The 27,964-nt window shown below is 45.2% G+C and overlaps 4 protein-coding genes across 4 annotated transcripts; 1 reads left to right on the top strand and 3 right to left on the bottom strand.

The window, feature by feature from the left end:
• Positions 1 to 118: 118 nt before the first annotated feature.
• LOC6566293 lies at positions 119 to 4,802 on the bottom strand. Its single transcript, XM_001992028.2, has 6 exons — positions 4,751 to 4,802; positions 2,260 to 4,686; positions 1,503 to 2,128; positions 1,082 to 1,435; positions 453 to 1,016; positions 119 to 387 (listed from the first exon to the last, which is right to left on the bottom strand). The coding sequence occupies exons 1-6, from the start codon at positions 4,764 to 4,766 to the stop codon at positions 226 to 228; spliced, it is 4,149 nt and encodes a 1,382-aa protein (XP_001992064.1). The 5' UTR covers positions 4,767 to 4,802; the 3' UTR covers positions 119 to 225.
• A 697-nt stretch (positions 4,803 to 5,499) lies between these two features.
• On the top strand, positions 5,500 to 8,258 carry LOC6566292 (ATP-binding cassette sub-family B member 10, mitochondrial). The gene is made up of 6 exons (XM_001992027.3): positions 5,500 to 5,883; positions 5,955 to 6,161; positions 6,233 to 6,435; positions 6,503 to 6,784; positions 6,894 to 7,637; positions 7,719 to 8,258. Exons 1-6 carry the CDS (start codon positions 5,562 to 5,564, stop codon positions 7,980 to 7,982), a joined length of 2,022 nt encoding a protein of 673 aa, XP_001992063.1. The 5' UTR covers positions 5,500 to 5,561; the 3' UTR covers positions 7,983 to 8,258.
• Positions 8,259 to 8,260: 2 nt separating this feature from the next.
• LOC6566291 (probable methylmalonate-semialdehyde dehydrogenase [acylating], mitochondrial) lies at positions 8,261 to 11,017 on the bottom strand. The gene is made up of 2 exons (XM_001992026.2): positions 10,810 to 11,017; positions 8,261 to 9,974 (listed from the first exon to the last, which is right to left on the bottom strand). The coding sequence occupies exons 1-2, from the start codon at positions 10,837 to 10,839 to the stop codon at positions 8,442 to 8,444; spliced, it is 1,563 nt and encodes a 520-aa protein (XP_001992062.1). The 5' UTR covers positions 10,840 to 11,017; the 3' UTR covers positions 8,261 to 8,441.
• Positions 11,018 to 13,319: 2,302 nt separating this feature from the next.
• Positions 13,320 to 21,325, bottom strand: LOC6566290. Its single transcript, XM_032738794.2, has 3 exons — positions 20,355 to 21,325; positions 16,273 to 19,369; positions 13,320 to 16,203 (listed from the first exon to the last, which is right to left on the bottom strand). The coding sequence occupies exons 1-3, from the start codon at positions 21,267 to 21,269 to the stop codon at positions 14,330 to 14,332; spliced, it is 5,886 nt and encodes a 1,961-aa protein (XP_032594685.2). The 5' UTR covers positions 21,270 to 21,325; the 3' UTR covers positions 13,320 to 14,329.
• Between the last annotated feature and the right edge of the window lie 6,639 nt (positions 21,326 to 27,964).

Here is a 27,964-nt window from a genome sequence, read left to right as displayed (position 1 = left end):
AAAATAAGATGTAACAATTATTTAATGTAAAATGTAATAGAAATTTATTAAAAGCTATATTTTTTTAAGAAAACGAAAAACTGGTTCGTTTACAACACAAACTAAAAAAACGTTCTACTTTAACATCTGAAGTAGCAATCAGTTTAATCTTACTATACATAAATATATAATATTTATTCATTAAGAATTAGTTACAATGTTTGTACATGGGTACATTATATCCATCTATACTTTGCCCCGGAACTTGTGGTACTTGTCGTGCTCCTTGACCAGATTTTGATACATGCCAGCGCCAGCTTCGCTGCTGGCACGCAATATGAAGTGTCCAGCGCGATGATCACAGATGCCAATCAGCTCATGGCAGATGCGAGTCATGTGCACCTTCACCTGGAAGCCAAAACAATAATCAAAAGTTAATCAAATGGACTCCAGCTGGGCAAAGGGGTATGTACCTTTTCGAAGAGTGTGGTGGGTCGCTCGGTGGCGACCATCTGCTTGATGGTGAAGATCAGCAGGAACGGTGCGACACGTTTGATGGCCAACGCTAGAGGTCCCGCCGCAATGGCGGCGATGAGCGTAACCAGTTTCATGGCCAGCTCAGACAGGCCATCGAGCTCGGCATCTGTGAGGCTCTGAGCCTGTTTGCGTTCGCTGCGATAACAGACAATCGACTGCACCAGATCCTGACAGATAGCCGTCAGCTGTGCGGCACGATCCGACATCAGTGACGAATGGTTGCGCAACAGCAGCAGACAATTCTCGGAGAGAGCGGCGTGCAGCTGAACGAAATCCGACCAGCTGCCGCCGGCAATGATGAATCGTTTGATATTTATATCGAGCATGCTGCCAAGTATGGAGTCAAGTGTTTCGCCGCTAAGTGGAACGGTTCGATTGCTGACCAATGCGCTCTGTGCTTCCAGCAGACGCAGCACATGCTGCCGATAGCTGGCATCGATGACGGGCGGCAGGCGCAACGCAACATTGCCGCTGATCAGCTCGAAGTGCTCGTTGAGCATCTGTCAAAGATAGCATCGATCATCAGGCAACGGGCATTGAGCATCGTTGTTCAAGGGAAACTTACCGCCGCCTTAATGCTGCTCAGCGAACATTTCGCGAATAGCGTCAACAAGATGAGCACATTCTGCAGGCTGGTGTGCTCGGCAGCCGTCTCTGGCCGCTGCATCCCGTCCAGCTGGGCGATCAGTCTGCGCAATAGCAGCAGAAAATCCTCATTGGTCTTGTAGCCAATGATCAGTTTAATGGCCGGCTCAATGCACTGGATGTCCAATGTGGAGGCGGACTCAATGTCCGCATTCAATTGCCGCCAATACGTATTGAGCACAAACTCGATCTCGTCCAGGTCCAGATGCAGCAGTTGGCGATGCGTTAGCGCCACATTCAGCAGCCGTATGGCATGTGCATTACGATAATTTAACTAATTCGATTAATTGAATAAATTATTTAACACATTTAATTAGCTAATTGTGATTCCTTTGCCTCACCGAGTGTCCAATGTAAATCTTGCAGATGTGCCGGAAGTTTTCATCGATTGGTTGCACAGTTGTCGTTGTCGTTGCCACGTCCTTTTTATCCTCCTTCTGCTTCTCATCCTGCTGCTGCTGCTGTTGCTGCTGCTTGGCGGCACGATTGATGCAGCTGCTCAGATAGATGGCATAGCCGCTGAGGGTCTGCTGCACAAACTCCTTGTAGACGGTTGGCGGCTTCTTTTTCGATCGAAACTTATGTGTGACAAACTGGCCGTAAATCTCGAGCAGCGGCTGCAGATGTCGTTGCATCCGTCTCGCCTGCACACCCGTCCCGCTCGACAGCGTCTCAATTGCGAGCAGCAGCAACCGGCGGCACTCCGTATCCAATTGCGATTGCTGCAACTGGTCGCGAAAGTGTTGAGCACAACTGGCGAGGAACACATCGGTGCCGGGACCTAAGCGACGAATGCAGCGCCCAAAGAGCGTCTCATAGAATCGCCACGCAGGCGGGCTGGCAGACGAGACGGCCGCTGTTGCTGCATCACTAGCAGCACCAGCATCGATGGGCACCAATTGCAGCAGCTCCACCAACTGCGGAAAATAATTGTAAAGCGCCAGCGGCTGACCAAAATGTAAAATATCTGCGAATGAAAAACAAAGTGGAGAATTAGCGATCAGAATTATATATACACATTAAGGAGACTATATGCGATAGAGAGGGATTATAAACTGTAAAAAACGGAGACTCTCGCTTTGCCTGTGTGACGCTTACCGATGAGCTGCTCGAGTAGCTGGTCGGCTTGTTGCTGCAGCTGGGCGCGTCTCACATCGTGATACAGGCTGAAGATGAGCAACCAAAGACGCGACTTAATTCTGCTAACCAGCTGGACGAGTGGCAGCTGGTGCAGTGCCTCGATCAGCTCCAGCGTTGTGTCCATTGGCAATGCCGGCTGCTTTGTGCTCGCACAATGTTGCCTCAACGCATTGGCCAAGGCGGACTCATCATCCTCGTGCAGTAGCTTGAGTTGCTTGGACAGTAGCGTGCCCTTAATCTTGGCCTCCTTCAGACTGGCTGCGTAATCCTCGAGCAGCTGCAGCGTCTGCAGCTCCACACATTCGGCGTCGTGCAGCAGATCTGTGTGCTGCAGCTGTTTCGCTTGTTGTTGCAGTCGCAGCTGTTTTTGGGCTCGTGTCAAGTGGTGGGCGACTAGTTGAGGGGGCACCAGCTCGACGAGGGCATCCGGACAGGGCTGCGCACGCTGGTTGGGCAACAGCAGCCAGCCGGCTTCGATCAGCTGTAGTTCCAGACGCTGCAATCGCTGACGGCCCAAACTTTTACCGAAATTGTGAACACGCTGCTGGATCAGTTTCCACTCGTGGCTGGGCAGGAATTTGTGCAGCTGTGCCGGCTCCACGTCCAGCTTCGTCTGTGACAGTCCGTCTGGCCAATAATAGGCGAGCAGCAGATCAAAGCAACTGGCCCGTTCGACGCACTCCAGGAATGCGTTCATCGTGCGACGATTGTGCTCCCGCGCGAGCAGATGTCGTCCAAACTGGCAGAGTACCTGGGCGGTATGTTGACGTTGCTCGGCCACCTGGGTCTCGTGCTGCTGCACTTGCTCCGCGAGCCGTGTGCCCAACAGATACTGACTAAGCAGAGTTGCCTGCAGCTCGATGGCAAAGTTAAGATTCACCGGCAGCACCGCCTGCGAATCGGTCACCAGCAGATCGGCAAAGCTGTGCAGCAGCATTCGCCAGATGACAATGGATGGCGTGGACATGAGCTGACTGACGAGGCGTGTGAACGCAGCGCCTGCTGTCTGACTTGGCCACGTTTGGGCGAGGCGATCCCTTGTGCAGCACACAGCTTCCGTTGGCCTCGTTGTCTTGAACAACAGCTGTAGATAAATATCATCGTCTTGCTCCAAGGCCGGCTGCTCCTCCTGCTCCGATGTGAGGCGACTGCGCTTGGACTCGCCGTTGCACGTGGACATTGGCAGCTCAAATTTGGAGAGCCATTCTCGCAACGATTTCAGCAGCTGCATAATGAAGCGTTCGGTGCGACTCAAACGTCTGCACATGTCCAGCAGAAGCACCAGGTACTCCGCGTAGAGACGCAACTCCAAATCGTTGCGTTTCGGAGCGCACAGCATCCACACGGTGATCTGATAGACATTCGGTTCAATCAGCAGCGGATTGAGACGCAAAGCGGCACAGAGCATCATTAGTAACTGCCGCAGATGTTCGCCTCGGAATTGGCTGATCTGCTTGAGCAGATGTTCGGCGACGAAGGCGACGGCAGATTGTTTGCGCATCTCTTCGAATTGCAGTGGAATGTTGTGCTTGCGCAGCGACTCCAGCGCATGGGTGGTCAGTGTGATCACTGCTTCCGGTGGATCAACATATTCCGGCTTCCATTGAACGCTCCAACTGAGCACGTAATTTATTAGCTTAAATTGTTTAACCGGATCGTACCGATGATTGAGCAGTGCTGCTTCCAGGACGAGTAGATGCAAGGCCAGTGGCAGCTTGGACATGCGTGTGGTCAACTCACTGGTGTCCAGATGATCCGTTAACTGCATCTCGAGTGCCGCCAGTTGCTCGAAGCAGCAGAAGCCGCGCTCACGCAACTGCAGGAACAGCTGGCAGAGAGGCTGCAGCGTCGCCTCCGTGTATGCCTTGAGCAGACGGGGACGATTCTGGGCACGTTGCACATAGTCGCGCAGCTGTTGCAGCAGCGGCAGCATAAAGTCAGCATGACGCATTTCCTTGTCATCTCCACAGAAGAGCAGCTGTCGCTCGTAGCAGGTGAAGAGAATGCCATAGCTGCACATGATTAGATCGTAGTCGGCACGCAGCGCATCCTGCACCAGCTCAAAGTTCAGCAGTTGCTGGATCAGTGCCGGATGTGTGTGACCAGCAATGGGAGCCGCATCCTGAATGCGCTTGAGCAGCGCTTGAATCAGAGCCGACTTTGTGGCCACACCCACAAGACCCGGTTGGGCGCGCAGGCTGAACAGCTGTTGCAGCTGTGACACGGGCAGCTCCTCGTCGACATTTGTCAGCGTCTCCGCCAGCCATTGACAAATGACTTCGTGTTTATTTATGTAGACAAAATCGAGAGATTGCCACACTTTAATTGCAAATTCCAAGCGTGCCGTATACTGTTTGCTTTTGTCCTCTAACCACGTTCGTAGCTCTGCAATGCATTTATATCCGTATATATTTAGACATTATTTATATTGTGTTGGCGGGCAACTTACCTTCGCCTATCTCCATGTTGCCGATTGAAATAATAGGCAAATACAAATTTCGATTTCGATTACGTGTGCGCACGTGTTGTGCCGTGTTATCTATTATCGATGAATGTACCAGCACAGTGTTGCATAAGCCAACAAATTATATCATCTGTTAAGGTAGGTCATAGTAAAGTACGTTGTTTTCTAATTGTTTCTGAAACTTTCGTACGCACGAGTTGAGTATGCTTCTCTAAATCTTAAAGTTCGGTAACTAGAGTTAATAAAAAGTATAATTGACCAAGACTTACATTTTGAATGAAACAGACCGAACCCATTATGAACATTTCAAAATGTAGATTTGTCCGTTTAACCTGTCGTTGAGTGTTCAGCTATTTTTGTGACGTCAACGTCGACCACAACAGAGTGTTTTTGTATGTAAAATAATAATAACAAATACTAATAAAAAGATTCAACGAATCCGCAATTATTGTGTATATTTTATGAAAACTTTTAGCAAACTTACACCTTAACAAAACTTAAACAAAATTAAAAATACGAACAGTTAGAGCAATCGTAGTTTGCCTTGACGTCACTTTTGAGTGAAAAAGACATGACAGCAATCTTCTAATGAATATGAAAAATGTAAATAAACAGCTGCTTAAATTGTTTTTTGGACCGGCAGGCAAAGTGGACAGAATTTATAGTAGCGAACTTTTCATTTTATTTTTTTTTTTAGCCGCTTTGCCGATTTAAATTGTTATTTAAATTTTTTGTGTATTTAATTAAATGAATTGACTTGCTTAAAATTTGCAAAGATTTGTAAAAATAGTTGACAATGCTGCTGAACTGCACACGAGTGAAGCATGTGAGAACAGCGCTGCAGATTTGTCAAATAACTCGAACGGTCCAGCGTAATCCGTTGCTGCTGCTGCGGCGACCATTCAATCAACTGTGCAAGATCCGAACACCGCCGGCGCCAGCTGTTGCCCGTTCAACTGGTGGCAGTACCAAATGGGTAACCTATCTGCTCAACTTTAGGCGCGGTTTTCGCACTGGCCACAAACCGGGGGAGGAGGTGGGTAACTTCTTCAAGTCATTCAAGTCTGAGTACAAGCGTCTGCTCACACTGACCACAGACGAGATAGGGACTCTATTAAGTAGGTAAATGCCATCGTCTGCCATTGGATCGATTGTTTTACATTTTGTATCTCGCTCTCGGCATTTTCAGTCGGCTTCATCTGTTTGGTTGTCTCCTCGGCGATCACGATGAGTGTGCCATTCTTTCTGGGACGTGTTGTCGATGTTGTCTTCAATAAGAAGGGCCTGGAAGCGAAAGCATTGGAGAACTTACGCGGCTATTCCCTACAATTGCTCGGCCTATTCCTTATCGGCGGCCTGGCAAATTTGGCTCGCGTCTATCTGTTTGGTGCGGCATGTAAGTCCGATTCTCCATTTGCAATACGCCAAGATTTCAGTGTGTAATACCAAATATTTCATGCTAAATAGCTCTGCGCATAGTGCGTCGTCTGCGCTCCAAGCTCTATAGAGCGATATTGTCACAGGAGGTCGGATGGTTCGATACTCGCGGCACTGGCGAGCTCGTCAATCGTCTGAGCAACGATACCTATGTGGTGGGCACTGCGCTCAGTTATAATCTCTCCGATGGTTTACGTTCAACTGCCATGATCGGTGTTGGTTCCGTCATGATGGTGAGTTTTTTTTATTGTATTTTTCTTATACGCTCGTTTGTACGGATCCATTAATTGCCATTTATAGGCGGTAACATCGCCGGAGCTGGCGCTGGTCAGTGCACTGGTTGTGCCTGCTCTCGGTGGTATGGCCATTGTCTATGGACGGTATGTGCGTCGCATAACCAAACTGGAGCTGGATGAATATGCTGATTTAATGAAGCATGCCGAGGAGCGATTCGGCAATGTGCGCACTGTGAAATCCTTCTGTCACGAGCTGAAGGAGTTTGACCAGTATGATAAAAAACTGGATGCAGCCAAATTAATTGGCTATAAGGAGGCAAAAGCCAAATCCATATTTTTTGGCATGGTGAGTCGAAGTCGAATTCAAACTTAATTCCCAAGATGACTCCTCTCTCTCTCTCTCTCTCGCTCTCTCTGTCTCTCCATCTCTATATCTGTTTCGGTCGCTCCCACAGACTGGTTTCTCTGGTAACTTTGTGATGATATCGGTTCTTTATTATGGCGGCACTCTGGTGCTGGACAATCAGCTCACCATTGGCGCTATGACAGCGTTCATGATGTACGCCGGTTATGTGGGTGTTGCAATGAATGGTGTATCCAATTTCTATAGTCATCTGAACAAGGGCATTGGAGCATCAACGCGCATTTGGGAGATAATCGATCGCAAATATGCAATACCGATCAACACGGGCATTTCGCCGAAGGCCAAACCTGTTGGCGAGATGCGTTTCGATAATGTTGACTTTAGCTATCCGTCGCGTCCCGATATAAATGTGCTATCGAAATTCTCGCTGACACTGCAGCCCCATCAGACGACGGCTATTGTTGGTCGATCCGGTTCCGGCAAATCGACAATGGCATTGCTCCTGTTGCGTCTCTATGATCCGTTGCAGGGCAAAGTTTATCTGGATGGCACTGACTTGAGTACAATAAATCCGCTTTGGTTGCGTCACCATGTTGCCGCCGTTCCCCAGGATCCGGTGCTCTTCTCCGGCTCCATACGATCCAACATACTATACGGCCTGAATCCGGACGACCCGCCCGACGAGAATCGGCTGCAGCGTGTCGTCCGCGACTCGAACGTGCTCGAGTTTATCAAAAATCTACCGTTTGGCCTGGAAACGATTGTTGGCCAACGCGGCATCCTCCTCAGTGGTGGCCAAAAGCAGCGTGTCGCCATTGCTCGAGCCCTAATTAAGGTAGCTAAATAGTTAACAGTTGATATATATTATTATTATTATATTGTTTATGCATTATTTGTAATTGTAATCCTCAAACAGAATCCCACCGTACTCGTATTGGATGAGGCGACAAGTGCGTTGGATTCGGTGTCGGAGCAACTTGTGCAGACGGCACTCGATCGACTGATCAAGGGTCGCACAGTGATGACCATTGCCCATCGCCTGAGCACCATACACAAGGCGCACAAAATAGCCGTCCTCCAGCACGGAGCCATTGTTGAGGCGGGCACCTACGATGAGCTTATGCAAATACCAGATGGCAAATTCAGAGAACTGGTTTCCAAGCAGGCATTCGCAGTGTAATTTAGTGTTCAATTATTTGCATAGGCATAGACATAACAGATTATGTTATTTAACAATCCCCGATAGAAGATAAGTACAAACAGTTCTTATTGGTGAATGGATCGTCAATGGTCAGAGATTCAGATTAATTCAAAATCGCTTGTTTTTATGAAATGTTTAAAATTTTCACATTTTTCACATTCATAATTTTTGAAAATCATTGAGTAATCATTGAGTCCTTGACAACTTTCAAATAAACGGATTGGGAAAAGCCCAATTCCTTGCTAGACAACGAAATGTTCTCTGTTTGTTTTCTTAACAATTTATTACGATTGCTTTTGGGTTTCATAAACTCTTTTTTTTTGTTGTGTTTTGTTTTGTTTTCAGTTTAACGTTTAGCTTAATTCTAGTTAACAGGCACAGAAAATAAATGCAGCAATTTCTTTTACTCCTTCTCGCAGGATAGATATGTTTGTGGGTTTACTTCATTGTGGGCATGGCGACAGCTGCCTGGGTGTGGGTGACATCAGTTTCGCGCCAGAGCTGGGTGATGGTCTTGGTCTGTGTGTAGAACTTGATGCCCTGCTTGCCATAGAAGTGATGGTCACCGCGGAAGGAGCCGCGAGTGCCGGTGAACGAGAACATTGGCAATGGCACCGGTATGGGCACATTGACGCCCACCTGGCCGGCATCGATCTCATTGACAAACTTGCGAGCAGCGGCACCGTTAGTGGTGAAAATTGCAGTGCCATTGCCATAAGGATTGGCATTCACAAGCGAGATGGCCTCGTCCAGAGTATCCGCATTCAGAATGACAAGCACCGGGCCAAAGATCTCCTCGGTGTAGCATTTCATGTTCGTCTTGACATCGCTCAATATGGTTGGACCCACAAAATAGCCATCCTCAAAACCGGGCACAGTGATCTTGCGTCCATCCAGAATCAGTTTGGCGCCCTCCTTCACACCCGACTCGATCAGTTCGTTGATGCGCTTACGGGAAGCGGCACTGATAACTGGTCCCACATCGGTGCCGGGCACATGGCCGGCATTCACCTTCAGCTTCTGGGCACGTTCAACCAGATCGGGTATCCACTTTTGGGCTTCACCCACAAAGACGGCCGTCGACAGAGCCATGCAGCGCTGTCCGGCGGCGCCAAAGGCGGCACCAGCGAGCTGATTCAATGTGTTCTCCTTGTTGGCATCGCTGAGGATGATGCCATGATTCTTGGCGCCCATATTGCTCTGGACACGCTTGCCATTCTTGCCGGCACGCTCGTAAATATACTTGCCGGCCGTATCGGAGCCGACAAAGGAAACGGCTTTAATTTCGGGCGCATCGCAAATGAAATTGACGGCATCGTGCTGGCCATGGATGACATTGACAACGCCCGGCGGGCAGCCGGCCTCGTTGAGCAGCTCCATCAGCATCATGGTGACGCCGGGCACACGTTCCGATGGCTTAAGCAGCATTGTGTTGCCGGTGGTTATCGCCACTGGGAACATCCACAGCGGTATCATCGCTGGGAAATTGAACGGTGCAATGCCGGCGGTGACACCCAATGGCATCACCAGCGAATACGTGTCCATATCACGAGCAACATTCGCCACAGTTTCGCCCATCTGCAGCGAGGGAATGCTGCAGCAGTGCTCGACCACCTGCAATCCGCGGAGTACATCGCCCTCGGCATCGGCCAATGTTTTGCCCTGCTCCAGCGTAATGCATTTGGCCAGATTGCCCATGTTGGCCTTGATGAGGGCCTGCAGCTTGAACATGACCTGTTGGCGGGAGAGCACCGACTGATTGCTCCAAGATTTGAAGGCCTTCTTGTTGGACTCGAGGGCGGTCTTCATCTCCTCCTGGGTGGCCTTGGGTACACGTGTCACCACCCGATTCGTGGCCGGATCGTGCACATCGATCCACTCCTTTGTCTTCGATTCCACGAATTTGCCATCGATGAACAGATTCGTCGTTGGAGCTGCCGAACTGTAACTGCGCCTCGCGATCAGTCGTGCCTACAAATAATAATAATACGATCAGTGCATTTTCTTAATATATCGATATATCGATATGTGAGTAACGTCTCAAAAGGATCTACACTATCAGCGGCATCTTTGCCTTTATCAATGAGGGTATTTTATCGATATATCGATAGTAAAATACTGCAGCAGGCAAGGCGCATGCATATTGAGTAATTTATGCAAAAAGACAACAGCTTTGACTGTACACATCTACACTTATCTACATATATATGTTTATATATGGTTCGCAATTCAAGTGTTTTACTACTTGGTCTGTCAACAGGTGGAAATTGCCTGGCAACATGATAATATGCACACACACATACACACACACATGTGTGCCACGCCCACACTTATCAGTGGATGGCAGCAGCAGCCGCCTATGATTGGATTGGCGCATTTGAATGGCTTGGCGCCTAATTAAAATCCAATTGATTTTCATGCATATTAAATACACATCAACCATACGCTCTTATGAGCATGTGTGCGTGCGTGCGTGTATCTGCTGTCTAGTATGGATGTGTGGCCAGTTGTCTGTTATCTGAACCGCAGCCAACCAAAAATTACGTAACATGTGTTCTCTATCAATTGCCCATTCTTTTATACGTTGTACCGTTTAATTGACCAATTTATGCATACACACACACGCAAATAAATCGGAATATGCATTAAGCAGTTGCAAATTGCATGCACATATGTAAACACACATACACACACACAAGCGCATTTACATATGGCAATGCACTTTAATGTACATTGTAAGCTTTCCAGCATGGCACACTTCAATGCAACTATGTTGTCGACAATTGAGTAATTACAATTAACTTACCTCGGCACCAATTAGACGAACAAAGGACATCTTGAACAGGTCAGGAATAAAAGATTATGGTTAATGTACAATCGGGCGGGGAGCGCGTGCTGTTGCTGCTGCTGCTGCTGATTCCAAATGCGGCTGGCCAAACCGGTGGTTTCACTAGAACTGAAAGCAAGCAGCTGAGGCTGTGTCAAGTTGTTGGCCAGCGTGTGCATGGATGGATGGTGTGATTGTTGATGTACGACGAGGCAACGGGGGCCGCACGACGTTAATAGATAGACTTGCTCAAACACACGAGCAAGCAATGTGTAAATGTATGCGTGTGCCGCAGCCTAGAACTTGAAGCAGCAGCTGTTGTTGTTGTTTTTCGTATTACTCTAATTCGTTGGAGGCTCGTTTGAGTGTGTGTGTGTGTGTGTGTGTGTGTGTGTTGCTGTTGTTGTTGAATGGCTTGGTGTGCGTATATTTTTTGCGACGTTTGCTTTTCTGCGTGCATTTGTGTGTGTGTATGTATGTATTTAATGAGTATTTGAACGTCAGTGCGCACATGGGCGTACGTGGTGGGGGCGAACACTTAAAACCTCTTCATAGCATAGCGAGTGCAGTGCCCAACTTAAGATGAGTTATGCAAAAACCCTAAGAAACCATAAAAACTTTGAATTAGGATGTCTGAGACAAAAATAAAACAAAAATCAAATACAATTCCGGTCCCCCCTTGGCGATACAATTTCTCGCGTACGCCCTTGTGTATTTCTGGCTTTGATAGCCGGCGCGTGTACAATTTATAAATGTTTGTTTTTATCAGAAATATGTATATGTGTATTTATATACATATTTTTGACAATAATAAAAATCGACAAGATCTTTTTAAATTTGTATTACACTTAAATACATACTTACACATACTTACTGACATATTGCGCAAACTTTACGTTATGAAAACATAAAAAGAGATTTTCAATTACATACAATATGTATGTATGTTGTATGTTCAACAGGCAGAGCTAAAAATAAATAAGCAAAAAATGTTAGGTAACTTTTGGGCTGCATTAAAAAACGCAAAGCATACTTTTGGGCTAATATAATAATTACTTGCTCATAACTGTAACGGTCAGTGCATAGAGTACTGTACACATACAGTGCCGTCCAAAAAAATTAGAACTGTTTACATTGAGTAAAAACATTCTTAGATAAATATATAATGAAATTTCTATAATGTACCAGCAAGAAAGCTCGCAAATAGTTATATGATTAAAAGAGCAGTGCCTGATGGCAATCAATTATATATCTATTATTATTATATATTATTATTGTGATATTAAATATATATTAATGGAAAAAATGCAATATTCACCTTCATTCAGAAAAACACATTTTCAGAAGTGGACGTATCTCATACCACCATAACATATAACTATCGATCGAAAGATGATTCCTGGAAAGAATACAATTTTCTGGTCTACCAAGATATCTTAAATTCAAACCAGACTCAATAGCAAATAAGAAAAAATTAGAAATAAGAAAAAATTAAAGAAAAGTCGTTTGTCAAATATTTTTGATCGCAACTGTTTTATTTATATTTGCATTGCCATATCAATTGTTTGTCGTAATTAATTAATTAATTAATATTATTAAGTACATAAACGCTAAGTACATAATTTAATTTGTTCAATAATTTTGTTTGTTTCTCTTTCGCTTTCCAAGTAAAGTAGATAAAAACTCGTAATTGGTGAAATGCTTTGGTTATTGCTGTAAAATGTTCCGACTACTTTTTATATATGTATGTATATGATTTGCTCTATATATATGTAGGTGTATGTGTATGTATGTGTGTGTGTGTGTGTATGTATGTATGTATGTATGTATATAAATGTATGTATTTATGTATATGTATTATGTATATATGCATTAAAGTTGTTCAACTTAAATTTAGGTTTACAATGTTTTAATTTTTGTTTCTAAGCTACAGCAATGAATTTTCGCTTTTCCAGTGAGTTTCTATAGTAATCATAATAATAATAGTAAAATTTATGTATATATGGTATATATGTATATGGTATTGTTTATATAAAAAAAAGTCACTTAAGCTAATATGGGATGCTCGATGCATTTGATATAATTAATTCATTAATCATTAGATTTAAGCCACGCTGCGGTTCAAGGCCTCATTCAATGTACAATAATCATATTAAATGTATATATATTAATATGTATATAGTATAATAATAATAAAAATAATAATAATATAAGTAGAAGAGCACTACGAAGGCAAACATTTCTTGTACAGGTTTCTTTTCTACAAGTCATGGATTTTGTTTGTTTTTGTTAACTTTATTTAATTGTGTTCGTTGTTGTTTTAATTCTAATTCTCAAAAAAAAAAAAAAACTCTACAAAAAAAAATACGGAACAACTTAAAGTTAAGTTTTTGTTATTTTTGCTTTGTTTTTTGTATTTTTTTTTCTTTTCTGTTTTGTTTGCCAATTTTGATTATATTTTTTGTTTTGCATTCCAATTCGATTTTCGCAATTTTTGCGATTAGCGAATTTGGAACACGATTTCAGTTTTTGCATCAGTTTCAAATGTGTTTCGTTTCGTTACATTTTCGGTTGTACCGTTACTCAAATTACACATACACAAAAAAAAAAAATGGTTCTTAAGTACACTAATCAAAAAAAAATATATATATATAAAAGAAAAAAAATTGCATTATGTAATATTAAACTTGAGTTTACAGTAACTAGATTGATGAAGAAAAAAACACTATTTAAGCTTTGGTATTTGTAAGGCGAGCGTATATATATATATATATATATATAAATATATATAACTGCATGTAGTATATAACGGTACATACATACATGATAGCTCGCATACAGTTCAAAATTCTCATCAACAAAATGCCGTTCCGGACAAAAGTCGTTAACGTTTTGTGGAACGGCCTCTGTTATGGAATTTCATTTTGGGTTTTGGTAGAGGATTAAATTGATTTACGTTTAAGTTCGGGATAAATTCCCATAAAGTTGGTTTTGTCTTAAGCTTTATTTTATTTTAGTTGTGTTTTTTTTTAATTTTTGTTTAGCCCCCGCAAAAGTATAGAAGATTTTCACAGTGTATATTGAACATCTGACGGATTGAAGAGATCGATTTTCAAATGTTACACAATTGAACTAAATTGAAGTACGAATTTTGAGATGAATTTCTTTTTCAGTGTTTTTCAGTGAAATGAAAAAATCGGCAAAAGTCTTACGGATATAGAATGTGTTATCTCCCGTTACTTTTGCTGCATTTGGGGTGAATTTAAACTGTATCGGTATTTGTTATCCATTAACTTAACTTTCGACTACTGACTACGACTACTGAGCTGTGTTTTGACCCCACACTGAGTTGACCCATTGGCTAATCCGTTTTACAAATCTGGCATCCTTGGTTGTGATATATATATATATATATATATATATACTTGACTAGCTCTCTCCATCTATCTCTCTCTCTCTCTCTCGCTCTCTCTGTTTCTCTCTCGCTATCTTGCTGAGTTTACTTCTCCACGCCTAGCAGCTTGGCAGCTTCGTCTGGTGAGGAGAGCAGCTTGTTTAGTATGCCCTGATCACTGATCCCCAACAGATTACCAATTAGATCGCCACTGGCTACAGCAGCTGCTGCTGCTGCTGCTGCTGCGGCTGCAGCTGTTGCTGCCGCTGCTGCTGTTGCTGCTGAGGGTGTTGTTGTTGCCTCGGCAATGTTCTCCTTGTGCTCACCCAGGCGACTCACTCGCCACTCGTTCGCCTTGCCCAGCAGCTCGCGCAGCACCTGCTTGCTATTGCTATTGTTGTTGTTATTGTTGTTATTATTGTTGTTGTTCTGGCAAGTGTTGTTGTTGTTGTTGTTGTTGTTGTTAGTGGGCGTTGGCGTTGAGGGTGGGGAGCAGGGCAACAGTTGCTCATCTTCGGAGCAATCGGATTGATGATCGAGCTCGCCACCATTGTGACTGCGTCCACTGTGCTTCTTCATGTGTCGCAGCATGCTGTGCTTCAATGTGAACTTCCTCAAGCAGATCTCGCACTGGAATGGCCGCTCACCGGAGTGGGTGCGCATGTGGCGCCGCAGATCCTCCGTTGACCAGAAGCGACGCACGCAAAATGCGCAAATCACTTTACGATTGCTATAGTCGGGATATTTGCCCGATCTGGTGCCGACAGCAGCCGCCTCATCATCCGAATGCGGAGCGCCACCAGTCGCTGGCAACTGTTGCTGCTGCTGCTGCTGCTGTTGGTGCTGCAGCTGGGCATCCGTTTCGATGGCTCCCTTGGCCAGCAGCAGGGCGAACTCGTGGGCGTGCAGCTGCTTGATGTGCTCGAGGCACTGCAGCCGCTCGCCGAATGAGAACTCACACAGATGGCATTTGTAGGGCAGATCACTGCTCGCCTCCAGGCCTGGTGGCGATTGGTCTGGCGGTGGTGGATGCGCTGGTGCAGCAACGGCGGCCACAGCGACAGCAGCCGCTGCAGCAGCAGCCATTTGTTGGCGCAACTGTTGTATCAACTGTTGGTGTTCCCGCTCACGTTCCCGTTCCAATTCCAGTTCACGTTCGCGCTCCTTTTGGCGCTCGCGCTGCTCACGCTCGGCCTGTTCGGCTTCGGCCGCCTGGCGACGTCGCTGCTCCTCGAGCTCAATCTCCTCGACGGACTTGGGCACGGGTATCGGTTCGCTGACATCCTCGGTGGGCACATAGACGGACATGGCGGACTCAACGTTGCCATGCTTGCGCAACAGATGGCGATCGCAGTTGCTCTTCGTGGTAAACAGCAGCGGGCAGTGGGAGCACTTGAACGGCTTCTGGCCGGTGTGCGTCAGGATGTGGCGACGCAGCGAGCTGCTCCAGGGGAACATGCGCTGGCAATACGGGCAGCTGACACGGTTCGGTGCCAGGCTGTAGGCGGATTTCTTTTTGGTGTCATTGCCGCAGCTGCTGCTGCTGCTGGTCACATCCTCGGTGCCGGAATTGTTGCTCTCGCTGGCGCTGCCGCTGGCAACGAGACCCTCCTCGTCGCTCTGCTCCATGTGATTGGCGACGTCGCTGGGACGGAAATAGCTGTTGAACGACACCTGATTGCTGGTCGCATTGTCCACCAGTTTGGCGACCGGCACCAGATCCTGAGATTCATCCTTGAACGGTGAACTGGCCACCTCCTTCAAGGACTTGGCCACCGATTCAGCTTGTGCAATCATCGTTTTCATTGTGGTTGGCGTCGCCGGCTTATTGCCGCCAATTGACTCCGATTGAGGATGCGGCTGCTTTTCGGCGGCTTTCTCCTCGCGCTCTTTGATTGCCTGCTCCAATATGGTTTCCGCTACCTTTTTGGCCGCCTCAATTGGCTTGGATTGCAGCTTGTCCTTGGTTGGCTGCAATTGTTGCTGCGACGCCTCTGCTGCAGCAGCTGCTGCTGCTGCTGCTGCATCATCATCATCAATATCATCATCGTCATCCTCCTCGTGCGGCTGCTGCTGATGCTCATCGTCCAAGTCCATCTCTTCATCCTCCTGCTCCTCCTCATCAACATCAAATTCCTGCTCCTCCTCCTCATCCTCATCGTCCTCGCCATCCACATCCTCGTCATCCTCGTCAATGATCAGCTTGGGCGGCTCATCGTCGTCCAGCACCAAAGAGTTGCCAGTGTTGTTGCACAACTGTTGTTGCTGCTGCTTGCTGCTGCTGATGCTGTTGCCGTTGCCGTTGCCATTGTTGTTGTTGTAGCTAAAATGCAACAGCGGATTGGCGACAACACTGCTGGAGCCATGTGCCAGTGCCTGTTGCAACAAATCGGTATCCTTGCGCGCCTTCAATTGCTGCGCCAATATTGCATATTTCACCTGCTCCGAGATTGGCGCATGGACGTGATGTGAATGCGAATGCTGCAACTGTTGCTGTTGCTGCTGCAACTGTTGCTGCTGGCTGAGATTACTCATTGCTGCGGCGGCGGCGGCTGCTGCTGCTGCCTGAGCAGCGGCTGCCGCTTGGGCAGCACTCGAGGATGCAGCCCGTTCACGCATCACATGATGACCGCTGCGGTGTCGCTGGCGCTGCGCATAGAACTGTGGATGCTGCTGCTTCACGTGCCGCTCCATGTTGGAGCGCAGGGTGAAGCGGGCCGAGCAATGCTCGCAGGCAAATGGACGCTCGGTGCGATAGCGGCGCTGCTTCTGCTTTGGCATCAGGACGCCATTCTTGATGACCATCTTGACGGGACCACCAGCGGGCAGTGGCACTGGCAGCGACAGTGGCATTGCAGCAATTGTTGCTGCTGTTGCGCCGGCTGCTGCTGCTGTTGTATTTGTTGTCATTGACTTGTCTGCTGCTGTTGCTGCTGCTGCTGCTACTGCCGCTGCCGTTGTTGGTGGCGGTGGCGCCATAAAACCAAAGAAAGGAAAACCAGGTGATTGCTGGAGCATGAAGCTGCGCAACAACTGTTGCATATACTGAGCAGCTGCATCGCCAGCCCCAAACAATTGTTGCTGCTGCTGCTGCTGTTGCTGCTGTTGTTGTTGCTGCTGCTGTTGCTGCTGCTGCAGCAGCAATTCGTGTCTTTCGAGCTGCTCCCTTTGCTCCCGTTGCTCGGCCAGCAGCTGGGCGGGCTTCTTGCTCAGGTCGAGCGCATCCATGCTGAGATCGAGTGCTGGCAGTGGCTTATCCACCAGCTGATCCAAGCTCTTCACCTGAATCTTGAGCGGTTGTTGTGGCAGCGATGTTGTTGTTGTTGCTGCTGCTGCAGCTGCAGCTGTTGTTGCAGCTACCTTTACGGACGGCGTCGGCTCCGCCAGCAACATGTGCTTCAGCTGTGACGAGGAGCTAGCCGAGGAGCTGTGCTCCGTGGGTGTTGCACAACGATAGCCGCTCAACTCCGTCAGGATATCGGCCTCGGTCCGCGATTTGTTCTCCTCGCAGCTGGCATCCTCGGCCGGATGATAGACAATCGCACGTTTCACATCCTCGCGACTGGTCTTGCCATGTCGATTGCGCAAATGTCGCTCACAGTTCGCCTTGGTGGTGAACGCATAATTGCAGACGGCGCACTCGTAGGGCCGATCACCGTTGTGGGTGCGCATGTGCCGCACGAGCGCCGCCTTGTCGCAGACGGCATAGGGACACATGTTGCAACGGAATGGACCGGCGGCGCCCACCTCCGACAGATGGTAGCGATTGTGGCCCTTGAGTGCCCGCAGATTGGGAAAGACGGCGGTGCACAGCTTGCAGGGGAATTCACCGCGCAGTTTCATGCGACGAAATTCATTGGTGAAGGCATCCTGGGCCTCCTCCTCGCCATCGCGTCCATCGACGCTATATTGGCTGGAGCAGGGCGTGTTCACCGACTGCTCGAAATTGCGCAGGAAACTCGAGGTGCAGCTGGAACTGGTCATGTTGAGTATGCTTTGAATATCGGCCAGATCCTGTCGCTGATCCGCCGGCTCATGTTTGATCGGTGAGGGAAGCAGCGTTGCTGACGATTTATTCTTCAGATACAGCTGCTGGAAGAAATCTTCGCATTCGCGCTGTTCAGCCTGCTCCTGTTCCTCCTGCTTGTGCTGCTGCTGCTCGTGGTCCTCCTCGTGCTGCTGCTGTTGCTGGTGCTGCTCCTCCAGTTCGCTCTCCTCCTGCTTGTGCAGTGGCGATGAGCTCACACCAAGCAGCGGCGGCAGTCCTCGACAGCTGTGCGCCTGTAGCTGTCGATGTGTGGCAAAGATCACCTCACACTCGCGACACTTGGCCGGTATGTCCGCATGCTCGGCATCCAGATGGGCGCACAACGCTGGCACAGATTCAAATTCACCCGAATTGCAGGCCGGGCAGCTCTGCAGCAGCAGCGGCGGTGAATGCGATTCCGAATTCGAGTGGGTGGGCGAGGTGCCGCCCGAGGCGAGTAGCGTGGCCACATCCGGTGTGCTTGTTATCACCTGGGCAACGCTATCAGCGCTATCCACATCCGAATCATCATCCGGCCGATTCTCGTGCTCCTCATCCCTAATTATATTGTTGTTGTTTAGGGCTGCCTTGTGGCGTCGCTGTTTGCTGCTCAGCACTAGCTGCTCATCCTCCAGCTCGAGCTCATCCTCATTGTTGTTGTTGTTGTTGTTGTTATTATTATTGTTGTTCGTTTTGTGGCTATTGTTGTTGTTGTTGTGGTTGGACTGATTGCTGTTGCTGCTGTGACTGTTCAGCTCACTGGACACATCCGTCGAGCAGCTGGCATCACTCTCATAGCTCTCCGCTCGCGTCGTCAACAACTGTGCTGATCCCGATACCGAACCAGCTGCTCCTGTTCCACCTGCATGTTGCTGGCGTCGCTGCTGTTGTTGCTGCGACTGTGCCTGTTGCTGCTGTTGTGTGGACTGCTGCTGTTGCGAGTGCTGCTGCTGCTGTTGCTGCTGCTGCTGTGACGCCTGATGTTGCTTGTGGGTGCGCATGTGTCGGTGCATGTTCCCATTGGTTGTGAAGTTCAAGTGGCAATAGCGACAGTTGAACGGACGCTCTCCAGTGTGCACCAGGACATGCCGGTCCAGCGAGGATGCCGACGACAGTACCTACAATTGGGGTAGGAAAAGGGAGAGGAGGTGTCGGAGGGGGAGGGACAATGGGAGACGAAGAGAAAAGAGTGTAAAGAAGGAAAAAAGAGTTTAGAATAATGTAAAGTGTTCAAGTACTAACAACAACTAAATACTATACTTAAAATACATGTAAAAAGGGTATACTGGTCTTGTGCCTAGGTATGTGACAACCAGCAGAACGAAGCATCTCCGATCCCATCAAGTATATGTATATTCTTAAACGGGATCTCAGAGGCTATAAGAGCTACAGTCATCAAATTTTTAATATAAGTTCTCGTACACCATAGGCAAAAGAAGTTTGCTTAATATTATCGATAACTATCGATAAATGTCAGAGGCTTCTTATTAATAATTAATGTTCAGAAGCATATTATTGATCAACTGGACAAATTTCATCAATATCGGATAAGAAACATTCAAGTTATAGTCGAAAAGTAAGGCAAAGTTTTAACTGCTTTGTACAGGGAATATCGTAGTCGAGCTCACTCGACCACAACATTCTTAATTGCTTCGTTTACTAGCTCGTCATTTTGTTAGCAGTCGTCTATACAAATACCCTGTTACCCACCTCTAGTACACTACGATAAGTGTCGACTAGCCAAATACCCTGTAATTATGTTTTATTTATCAACTGATCTATTTCAGAAAATATGGTATTTTCTCAACGACTTTTCTTTACTTATTCTAGATCGTGTGAGTATATACAAAAAATGAAAATATTAAATTAAATTCTTATCGATAACTATCGATAGCATGACATAAACTTGATCTGTGAGTGGTATACGAAAATTAGCTAACTAACATAGTCGCCGAGCAGATCGGCGTATTTATGCAGGCAGACTAATAAACAGAACCGAAATCGATTTGCACAGCTTCATTAGACTCCTCTACCAATTACAGGGTATCAAATGAACTTAATTTTTTTTGTATATATTTGATTTTATATGGTGTGGTGGCTTACCTTGGAGCAGATGCGGCAGGTGAAGTTCTCGGTGTCGCCGTTGGCGTAGTTGTGGCAGCGAATGTGATTGGTGAATTCGTGGGGTGTGGCCGAGACGACCTCGCAAATGGGGCACAGATATTTCATGTGCTCATCACCGGCACCGATGCCCGACTCGGCGCTCGAGAGGCCCTGTGGCGAGGAGCCGCCCGAGCTGCTAACGCTTGGCGCATGCTGCGCTGCCGACGCTGCTGCTGATGCTGACTGAGCGACTGCGCTGCTGCTGCTACTATTACTGATATTGTTGTTGTTGTTATTATTATTATTGTTGTTGTTGTTGTTGCTGCCAAGCAGATAGCCACTGAGGGCGCTGCCATCAACGAAGCCCGATTCGGATAAATCACCGTTGGCGGCATTGCTGCTGGCGCTGCTGCGATTTAGCCGAAACTTTTTGCGCAGCGAGCTGGCGTCGCCGCTGGCGCTGTAGTCGACAACGATGCTGGCGCTGGCAGCGGCAGCAACGGCGCTGCGTCGCTGCTTGTGACGCGGTCGCTGCGCTGATGAATCCAACAGCTGCTGCTGCTGTTGCTGTTGCTGCTGTTGCTCCTCATCGGAGAGTGGCAACTGTTGCTGCTGGTGGTGTTGCTGTCGCAGTTTACGCTTGCGCGACGTCGCTGTCACTGCTGTGTCGTGCGGCGTCGACGTCGGCTGCGGTGCGCCGCTGCTGCTGCTCAACTTTTTGGGCGTGCGACCCAAATCCAAATGCTCCAGCGAGGATTCTGAGGTGCTCGAATCGCGACGTTGTCGTGTCTCCATTAAACCCAAATCCCGAGCATCCTCATGTGTTGCTGCTGCTGCAGTTGCTGATGCTGTGTGCGATTGTTGCTGTTGTTGTTGTTGCTGCTGCTGTTGCTGCTGCTGCTGTGTGGCGAGCATGTTTCTGCTGTCGTTGTTAAAGTTGGCGCACTGAGATCGTTAACGGCTGCTGTTAGCTGCAACAAGAATGTTATTAACATAATGACGATTAACATTTAACTGATTGACAACGAGTCAAGCTTAAATCAATTTAAGAAAACATTCTCAAATAATTATAAACAACAAATTAATAATAATTAACTACTCAAACTAACTGCTGATTTTGAGCAGTGTAGAGCAAAGAAATGTATGCTTTAAAGTCTGTTCTTTGCAGCTGATCGCTGATGTTTTTTTATGTTTTGGTTTTTAATATTTATAGCTAAAACAAATTGTTTCGGATTGTTTTCAGAGTTGGTAAAGCGAGGATAAATATGCGATATTAAATTCGAAATTCGTAGAAGGAAACTGCAACTGCAACTCCAACTCAAATTCAAGTTCAAATCACATCCGCATTTGTTTACTCGCAGCAGTTTCTAAGAAAGAAAAAAAAACACTGCTCGAGGAATCTGTGAAACAGCTGATCGATTGATCGAACCGTTGTTGTTCTAACGGTTTCTGTTTTTCAATCATTAATTGGAAACCAAGTCAAGCGTTTGCATTGCAACAGAAATTCCAATAAGAGCACAAAGAGTGCACAGAGAGACAAAGAGAGGGAGGGAGAGAGAGAGAGAGAGAGCGTGTGTGTCAAATTGCTGAGAGAGAGCACGCTCTCTCTTTGTATCGATTTGTTATCGGTCTGCCAGTCTGCCTGTGTATGTGTGTGTGTGCGTATGTGTGTGTGTGTGGTTTCGTATTTGTTGCATTTCCATTCGCTAGGCGCACATTGCTCATTAACATTCACCGTTATCAATTGGCAATTGCTCTGCTTGTTGTTGTTGTTGTTGCGCTTAGGATTTCCAATTGGCAACGATGGCGATCCAAATACAAACAACAGCAACAACAACAACAACTTGACAATTTCAAAAGAAAACTTTGCAGCGATAACAGGCGACCACTGTGCGTGTGTATAAGTGTGTGTGTGTATTTGTGAGTTGTTTTTGTTGTTGTTCTTGTTGCTGTTTGTATATTATTGGAGCTTTGGTCTTTCAGTTTGGTTGGCTGCTTTCAATTTTTCGCCTGTCTCTCGTTCGCATGCAAAAATGTTTGAGATAAAGACACGCCTCTTAACCCCTCTTCCCTCCGCCCCCCGCTCCACCCTAAAGCCGCCTCAACCTCCACTTCACTCAATCGATGCCATTGGCTAAGAACCCAATCATCTTTGTGCACATAATTCGAACTGCTTATTTTTTAAGATTTGTAATTTGACAATGTATTTTTTTTGTACTATTTCTGGTGTTTCTCAATGAATAATATGCATTAAAAATATATTTACTTGAAATTGAAATATAGTTTTTGCTTAAAAGCCTGAAGAAGTTTGGTAAAAATTTAATCGTTTTTTTTTTTTTTTTGATTCAACAGAAATTAAACGATTACAAAAAAACACGAAAAAATGTTGAAACTCGTCACAAATATAAAGTCAACCTGAGATTTCGAAACATTGACTTTTTAGTATGAATTTTGAAATTGTTGCAATCACAAATTGAACTCAAAACATGCCTAAGCTGATATTTTTGATCACAGAGAATATATAGAAATCTAGAATATATTTGTATATAATTTATCTATATTTAAAAGTAATGATAATAATATTTTTTTCTCTCAAAGTTTCAATAAGCTATTTAGTTTTGCTCCAAATTGAAAAGTTGGTTAATTGCTATCATTTAATGGGAACTGAGAGAGAACTGAGATCTGATGATTCAACCCTTTACCCGAACGGGTTTGTTGAGAGTTCAAAGTTCAAGAGGGATTGAAAATCAGAATTTGTGTTTTTTCTTTTTTTTTTGTAATTTGTTAGGCTTTTGAACCATGAACCACGATTGGGATCGCAAGGTCAATTCAATTAGAAGTCGGGGGCAAATCCTCTAAGAAGAGTGAAAGAGGAGCGAATCGAAATTTGCCAAAAAAAAAAGAAGAAGGAAACATTCGTCTTTAATCCAATAAATCAGGTGCAGGCAGTCGAGCTGAATATATTTCATAATTTTAGATTGATATACCATACTATAATATTATATGTATGTGTATATTTAACAAGACACTTGAACAACACATGAAAAAAAATATGAATATGATTTTTACCTTTGTTTTTTTGTTTTTGTTTTGGTTTTTTGCACAATTTAGCGGCGGCATTCGAAATTTTGGTTGGCCACTTTTGTTAATATTTGGTTTAAGTTTTTCACTTGGGTTCCGCACTTGGTTTTGATTTGGTAACTTTGTGTTTGTTGCTGTTGTTGTTTGTTGTTGTTGTTTTTGCTTGCACTCAATTATTACAATTAAATAATTATATATTGTAGCACATTTCTTTGGTTTAATTTTTGAGTAGTAGCAAATAGAAAAAAAAATATGTAAAATAATATAAATTAAGTATCCAAATTTGCACCGTTCTTTTTGATCGAATTTCTTTAAGACTTGGGATTTCTGTGGTCTTTATTTTAATATTTTTCTTATTTTATTTTTTTTTTTTACAAGTATCCCGTTTCGGCGATGTTGTCGCAGCGCGCCACAGATGCTTTCACGTTGACGCGCACACGAGTTCTGAGCGCAGCCGCAGCGCAAGGCAGGCAGGCAGGCAGTCAGTCAGTCAGTCAACGTTTATCTAATTTTCTCAGCGCTGCTCTGCTCCCGTTCTGCTCTGCTCAGCTGCTCTCTGCTCTGCTTTGCTCTCGTTCTGCTCGCTCGTGCTGCCCCGAAAATGAAGAATGCGAGAAAATAAAGAAAATGAAGTGAAAAATAACAAATTCAAGACGTCTTTTCGGTTCGACTTCTGAATTGTATTTGAACGCATCAATAAAGTTATATTTATAAAAGCGCACAGCGCAAAGAGACCACACCAGACCAGAGCAGAGCAGAGCCCAAGCAGCGACGCAGCAGCTGACGCGACATCGACATCGACATCTGAGCGAACACACACAAAAAAACAAAAAAAAAACCCGAGACGGCAGCAGTGAGAGAGAACGCAATGGCTGCTTCTGCGCTGCGCTGCGCTGCTCTGGCGCTGCTCTGCTCTGGCTCTGGCTCTGCTCAGTGTGTGCGTGCTTTTGTCGAGTGTATTTGTTTGTGTGTGTGCTTGTGTTTGTGCGCTCGTGAGAGCAGCGCGCTGGCTGTGGCTGCTGGTTGTTGCTGTTGCTGTTGTTGGTGGTTGGCTGTGTATCTTGCACTGGTATTGGTTAGATAAAACTGCAGAGTAGCAGCGACGCTGACGCTGACGTCGCGACATCGTCGTCGCTTGCCGCGTTACTCGTAAAATCTTTGGCGCGAAGGAAGCAGAAGCAGCAGCAGCAGCACCAGCAGCTTTGCCGCTTCTTTGTTGGATTTTTCTTTCGTTTCGTTTTATTTTGGACGCAAATAGGATTACTGTGTGTGTGTGTGTGTGTGTGCACGCATGTCGCTTGCGTGCGTTGCCGGTGCGTGTTAGAGCGAGAGCGCACTATATGCCAAGTTTGCATGTGCACACATACACACATACATACATGCATACATACATACACACATGTATGTGCATATGTATGTGTTTATTGCCCAGCCACCAGGAGCTGAAAGAATTCTCTCTCCACTTAGCATTTATGTGTGTGTGATGTAAATATGCATGTATGTAGCATGTGTTACTTTTACAGGGCATCTCCTTTTGGAGCATTCTCAAATACACTCTTCACTCTGCTGTACATTTGTGTATGTGTATATGTGTATGTGTGTGTGTGCGTGCTGCTCTTGTGTTGTGTCTCTGTTGAATATGCATTTTCGGATTTGGGTAAATCTCGTTGCCATTGGCTACTTGCTGTTGTTATGTATCTACATACATATGTATGTATTTATTTTTCATTATCTACCGAATTCGAAAAAGAAAATCAAATTTAACACATTAACAATTATGTATCTCATATTGGAAAAATTAGCGGCAAAATGCTTCACATATAAATGTGAATTTTTTGTTTTTGGTATTCACTGAGAAACCATTTTGAATTTGGACCATGGGCGTGGCTAGTTATGGGCAGGGGCCATGGACAGCTTCCGCCTTAAATCCTTAATTTGATTCAAATGTTGCATTGGAACAAGAAATAAACACATACATGTAAAACATTTTGCAGATAATTTTCAATATATTAAATACATAACTATTAATGTGCTAAAAGTGTGTGTCTTTTTTTAAATTATGGTTAAAAATGGCTAAGTTCTATGAGCAACTTAAATCGTTGGGAACTTAAAAAGTGTTTCTAATTTATTGTTCTTGTTGTTGCTGCTTGTGCATTTAAAAGTGATCGGTCATAAAATGTGCACTTTTAAGCCAGCTTCTTGCCTGAAATTTAAACCTTCAACTTGAACACTCGACTCAAACGGAAGTAAAAGATGTTGCTTAAGTGTTGTTGCTGTTGCTGTTGTTGTTGTTGCTGCCTTGGCCAGTCGTCACAGTTGACCGCCTCAAAGAGGTGTGCACACACACAAACACACACATAAAATGTCAGCTGCCAAAAAATGCAAATGAATTTGAGGCTGATGCTTCATTTTAGTTTTAATTATAATAAATTAGTATGCACACACACACACACATGTATATTGTGTGTGTGTGTGTGTGTGAGGAGCATCGCACTTTGTAAATTAATCGATTGCATTCATTGTCCGATAAACTGCGACGGCGAAGATTACCAACAATCAGAAGAGAACAAGTGAAACAAAAAAAATATTTATATATGTACAACAAAAGCAGCAGCAGAAAACAGAAAAGTCGAGCATATTTATATATTCGTAAAATATATACATAAAAAAAAAACAGATATTGTGCAAAAAATGCAGCAAGAGTTCAATACACTCCACCACACACACACATACATGCACACACACATACATACACACACACACACACGCATGAGACACGCGCGCTTTAACGCATACACACACACATATGCTGAAACAGAGACAGCGAAAGCAAAATACACGTGCAATAACTACAGCTATAACAACAACAACAAGACAACCCGCTGTTTGTATAAATTCAATAATATTTACGTTATATTTATAATGAACTTGAAATAAGTGTGTACGGTACTACACAGTGGCGCACAATCGCAAGAGACGCCCAACAATTTCGCTCACGTACGCAGCACACTGTGCCGAGCGCACAGTGGTGCCAAGTCATAACAACAACAATAACAACAACAACAGCATCAGCAGTACTAGTAACGGTAACAGCGCGTGTGGCAATGCGTGTTAAATAAACATTAATGGCAACAGCAACAGCAAAAGCGCACTGCAATTGCGGCATACCCTGTACATATCGACAACTGTAACAGAGGGTATGCCATGCGTATCATATTATTAGCTAACTTAATTATTAAATATAAAATAAGTAGAGTTGAAAAAGATCGAAAAAAAGAGATGTTAATAAATACGAATTTATGTGTGTTAAGAACAGGGTATCCTCTGGTCGAACCCTTTTGCACGAAAGCCATCCTTGTGTTTTATACGGTTTTCGTTTTCCTTCATTTTTGTTGTTGTTGTGGTTGTTGTTTCGCGAGCAGCTGAGAAGCGAATGGTTTCAATTTCGCTTTTGAAATGCGCGGCGTTCAATGAGACCGAAAGTGATAATAATGAGGCAGGTGCTGAGCATAGCGAATAATAATAGTTAACAACAAACAGTCAGCGAGCATACAGCAAACAATAACACAATAATAATAGTAACAAGAGTGTGCGACATTAACATTTAATTACAAGCATTTAGTCAGCATTTAACTTTGCATAAAACAAATGGCAGCTACAACAACAACAACAACAATGAGCGCCATTCTCTCATACACATAGACATTCACACACGCACACAGACAAGCAAAAATGTGCTATGCTGCACTCCCACGCGATCTTTTGGTCTCTGTCTCCCTCTCTCTCGCTCTGTCGTACGCTCAACTTCAACTTTGACTGCGCCACTCTGTTCGCAAACATAAGCATTAGCAAGCATTAACAGTTAGTTGCCGTCGCGTTGCATTGCATCTCGCTCGCACTTGCAATTCTTGCAATTTATGAAATTCACTTTCGATTTGTGATTGTTTGTTGCTTTTCGCATTTTACTTGCCATTTTTAATAACAAATATAAATAATTGTTATAATTTGCGTGTCACAACTATTGCCAAAGCTATTGTTATTGTTATTTTGGTTTAATGGATTTAATTGGCTCACTGCGTTGACATGTCAAGGTGAATAGGCGCTAAACCATCTACATATATCTATATATAAATGTATATGTGCGTTTGTCCGTCATTGTTGCTGATAAAACAACAATCATTGTGCTTAATATCGTAAAACAATTAAAATGCGCGCGCGCCTTTTTGATACCCTTTAACCCATTGAAATTGGCCAAAACGGGTAGCATGAATTTGTGCTAAAGTATGTAACGGGCAACAGAAAACAACTCCGACCCCTTATAGAATATATATTCTTAATCAGCATCAACGGTCGAGTCGATATAAGTAAGTCTGGCTGTTCGATTTTCTGTCTGTCTGTCTGTATGATCAAGCTGATCTCACAGATATTTCAAGTTTTTAATATAAGTTCTAAAAACCATGCGCTGATCAAGCTGTTGCCTTTTATCGATAACTTCCTCTCTTCAAAATCGGTAACAATCGATAGCCGAT

This window comes from Drosophila grimshawi, unplaced genomic scaffold (assembly GCF_018153295.1).
Source record: "Drosophila grimshawi isolate 15287-2541.00 unplaced genomic scaffold, ASM1815329v1 contig_848, whole genome shotgun sequence".
Taxonomy (NCBI): domain Eukaryota; kingdom Metazoa; phylum Arthropoda; class Insecta; order Diptera; family Drosophilidae; genus Drosophila; species Drosophila grimshawi.
This window is presented reverse-complemented; position numbering and strand designations above follow the sequence as displayed.